Genomic DNA, 4,300 nt, shown 5'->3' with positions numbered 1-4,300 from the left:
TCTGAACTTCTGACAACGTGCTGTGTTGCCGGTTCGATACTGCTGATCTAAGCCGGCAAGGGAGCGTGTTGTCATTGTGCAGAGACTAGCCCAGCCCCTGAAACAAGCATCACTGATAATGCATCTTTCCAGGATGGGGCAGAGGCTGCGGCAGTAACTGTTATGATTAATCTGAGTTGGTGATGTTCATCTTCATAATACATGTTTTTTTTTTTTTTCTCCCTCCTAGACTTGCTTAAAAAGAATACGCATGGACCTTCCTATTGTGCATGAAGATTTTGTTAGTGAAGAAGGTATTTTCAATGTTCAACGTACAAGTTGCCATTTTGGCACCTATTTTGTGTGTATCTTTTGGCAAATTTCTGAGACCAGTTGCGTATTAAAATATATGTGGCAGATGCCCCAATGTTACATTAATAAGTAGTTTGATGTGACTTCAGGCTGCTACATAGAATAAAATGGTTCCTGCCGACAGGACCTGGAAAGATTTGAGGCTTCCTGTGCGATGGATCCATACACTTCAGTTCTTGTCGTTTTCATTAAATAATCTCTTTATTACAAGTTTGCTTATTCTCATTAGACTGCAGTAATTACCAGTTTAAACGCACCTTCTAATCAAAAGTATTACTGTAGGCCCCGGGGGAGCGGGGTATGTGGCTTCAATGGTTTTAGGTTGTCTTTGAATCCCTGTATAAAGCACTGCCTTAGGCATTAAGGCCCATTTGCACAGGCTGATGATCAGGAAGCGAGCAAAATGCCCTTTTATCCGGCTGCTGTATTGTTTGCGCGAGCCGTAAAATCAGCAATGTTTGGGAACAGGTTGTGCTGGTAATATGCTTGCTGTGTGGAGACAAAGCGATCATATTAATAATATTAAAAAAAAAAAGTTGGGAGATGGCCATGTCTACCATTGTGTAGTATCCCCTCTCCTCTTTACAACGATCTATACATGTCTGGGAAGTGAGGAGACCAATTGATTGAGTTTTGGGAAAGTAACTTTCTCATTCATGTCTAATGTAGGATTCTCATTGCTCAACATTACTGATTCTTCTTAAAGGGAGCTTGTCACCTAGAATATGCGTTCTGACTTATCAGTAGACGCATGTGTGCCCTAATTACACCTCCCTACCTATCCCTGTGTTATAAAATTGTATAATATGAAAGTAGTAATCGTTTTATTACCTTCATATTTCCTGTGTAAATAGCAGGGTATTTGGTCACAGGGGCAGCGCCTTGCCCCTGCATACTTTCCGTGGTGTCACGCCCCTGTGGATGTGATATCATGGAGTCAGATGAGCGACGTCCCCGTCGCTCATTCTATCCTGCGCACGTTTACACTTACTATTGCGGCAAGCTTCTCCTTGTTAGTTTCAGACGCGCACTGCAAAAGAAGCCTGCCACAATGCGCGCAGGATAGAATGAGCGACGGTGACGTCGCTCATGTGACTCCATGATATCACGCCCACAGGGGCGTGATACCACGGAAAGTATGCAGGGGCAAGGCGCCGCCTCTGTGACCAAATACCCTGCTATTTACATAGGAAATATGAAGGTAATAAAACATTTTTTTATTACTTTCATATTACACAATTTTACAACACAAGGATGGGTAGGGAGGTGTAATTAGGGCACACATGCATCTGCTGATAGCTCAGAACGCATATTCTAGGTGACAGGTTCCCTTTAAAATTTTGGTTTTATAATGCGCCAAATGTTAATCACCTGATTGTTCTTTTGTGAATGCAAGCTATTGTGATGGATGCATTATGTGATTTAGCATTGTTTTGCTGAAATATAAAAGGTTTTTCCTGAAATAGACACCTGGATGGAGCAATATGTTCTAAAACCTCTATCGATGAACCTCTGACCATCTTTGCTTTTGAGAGTCTCTGCCTCTCTAACATTCTTTTTCTACACAGTGATGTTTCTTTTAATATTGACATTCCAGCTTCATTACTTTCCATTCTTTGGTAACCGTTTCCTAACTGTTTTGAGATATGTTGCTGCCATCAATTTATAAATTAATTTTTTCAGGTTAAATGGAAAAAAAAAGTCTAACGTTCACCTTCTGATCTGCATTCTGTTGTGAATAAAGTATGGCTAGAAGAGATTTCCAAATCAGTACATTCTAGTTTTGTTTACATCTTACACAGAATCATAATTTTCTTTTGGGATTGAAGTTATATAATTGGTGAGATCTGATGTTTATCAACCAGCTTTATGCCTCATACATTCGGCATAATATGATCTTGTAGACTGCTATAGGTGCCACATTACAACTTTATACTATTTAGACCAATGTTTCCCAAACTCCAGTCCTCATGGCCCCCAACAAGTCATGCTTTCAGGATTTCCTTACTATTGAACAGGTGATGGAATCATTATCAAGGCATCACCTGTGCTATATTAAGGAAATCCTGAAAACATGACCTGTTGGGGGTAGTCAGGACTGGAGTTTGGAAACCACTGATTTGGAGAATATTTAGTTTGCTCATGACTAGGTATCTGGCTAAAGACATCTAATTATCGCTTGCTTTAGTTGTAATACAGAAGGAGGATGATGTCCAGGACTTTGCCTCTGAAGAATTTCCTGCGCTCCCACAGTCTCCGCCATCTCTTTCTCAATCCAGTGTAGTTGAACTGAGTGAAGAGACTCTTCAGAGGATAGAAAGGAACAAACTCCTTGCTATGGAGAAGAGATTGCAGAAAATGCAAGCCCAAGCAGACAGTCAAGGTGTCGGTTAGTAGTACCGCTTTACAGACACTTATTGCTCAGTGTCCTGGGGGGTTGGGGGCCTGAATTGTGAAAGAAGGAACAATAAAGGTTTCAGTAACTATATAAATATTGACTTTTCTGGTCACTGTGCCATTCCATCAATGCATTCTAAACTCCATTTTTGCAATTGGTGGCGGTCCCCACGTCCCAACCCCCATTAATCTTGAAGATATCACCCATATTCATATATAATAACTTGCAATGATGGGAGTTATCTTTTAACCACAGTGGAAAATTATTGCCAGAATTGATGCCACCATGGACAAATTGTGCAGGCAACTGAAGGGTTATAATAAAAGGAAGCCAGAGCTTATCTTTTGTTACCCATAAATTATTTGCAATGGAATTCTGCACTAAATGATGTCAGAAACAGCTGTTTTAAGCTTTGTGCGCACACAGCGTTTTTTTGACACTGCGTTTTTGTGTGTTTTTGGCTGCTAAAAACGCACCCGTGGCAAAATCTTCACCGGTAAAAACGCGTGTGTTTTTACCGCGTTTTGGTGCGATTTTGGCTGCGTTTTGATCTCTGCGTTTTGCTGCGTTTTTCCAATGCATTGCATAGGGGTAAAACGCAGAAAAGAATTGACATGACCATTTTTTTTTTAAGCTAAAAAACGCAGCTTAAAAAAAAAAAGTTGTGTGCGGACAGCAAAAATGAAAACTCATAGACTTTGCTGGGGAAGCAAAGTCATGGAGTTTTGAGCCCAATAACGCACCCGAAAAACGCACTGTGCGCACATATTCTTATCTTTCATTCTTTTCTTTCTTTTTAGCTATGGCTTCTTCTCAAGCTGTATCTCCGTTCCAGTGCACAGCTCCTGATGATATTCCTGAGGATTTTGATGCGGATTTGTTGGAGGAGGTAGATAAAGCGGTTGAGATTAGTTCCCAGTTACAAGAGCCTTCAGGTAGCCCTTTAATTGAAGAAGAAAGTTCTACATCTCAGAATGAGCCCTCCACGGAAAAGCTAGAAGATGTGAATGAGGATGAAGATTAATGGCTAATTGAATATTTAGATATTGTTTTCTATTAAAATATTGTATTTCTTGTTTGTATTAAAGTCTTTTTATTTTACCCAAAAAGAATAAGTAAAGTGCTATGACTTACAGATACATAAAGTATTTTAGTGATCTGTTTTTAAATTACGTGTGATAATAACCACCTTTCCTCACGGCCATGATACTTCAGGACTAGGTTGTCAAGTATTAGTAAATCATGACTTCTTTCTTCCAAAAAATGTGCCACACTTGTCAGTGGCTTGTGTTGAGCATCACAATTCAGTTCTATTCTTTTCATTGGTGCTTAGTTGCAGTGGGGGGGGGGAAAAAACCCTATATTTTATTTATTTATTTTAAATCTTGTGCAACTTTTTTAAAACACTGTAAACCCTCACAGGGGGTCCTGGTCCTGCACACTCACAACTGACTTCAGAAACCCTGACAAAGCCACCATTTTACAGCTGTGCTAAGCAAGGAACAGGTTTCTACTGGACATGATTCGATCACAACAAGGCAAGGAATTTTT

At 40.0% G+C, this 4,300-nt stretch overlaps 1 protein-coding gene and 1 non-coding gene across 3 annotated transcripts in view; both read left to right on the top strand.

The window, feature by feature from the left end:
* TIPIN (TIMELESS interacting protein) overlaps window positions 1-3,868 on the top strand; it is a 39,212-nt gene extending 35,344 nt beyond the window's left edge. For both annotated transcript variants that reach the window (XM_075342865.1, XM_075342866.1), the window contains exons 6-8: window positions 230-293; window positions 2,540-2,740; window positions 3,550-3,868. In XM_075342865.1, coding sequence (XP_075198980.1) covers window positions 230-293; window positions 2,540-2,740; window positions 3,550-3,773 — 489 coding nt within the window. In that variant the 3' untranslated portion in view covers window positions 3,774-3,868. The remainder of the gene's footprint in view (window positions 1-229; window positions 294-2,539; window positions 2,741-3,549) is intronic.
* LOC142304882 (small Cajal body-specific RNA 14) lies at window positions 394-520 on the top strand. The gene has a single exon (XR_012753526.1).
* Window positions 3,869-4,300: the final 432 nt, after the last annotated feature.

This window comes from Anomaloglossus baeobatrachus, chromosome 4 (genome assembly GCF_048569485.1).
Source record: "Anomaloglossus baeobatrachus isolate aAnoBae1 chromosome 4, aAnoBae1.hap1, whole genome shotgun sequence".
Taxonomy (NCBI): domain Eukaryota; kingdom Metazoa; phylum Chordata; class Amphibia; order Anura; family Aromobatidae; genus Anomaloglossus; species Anomaloglossus baeobatrachus.
This window is presented reverse-complemented; position numbering and strand designations above follow the sequence as displayed.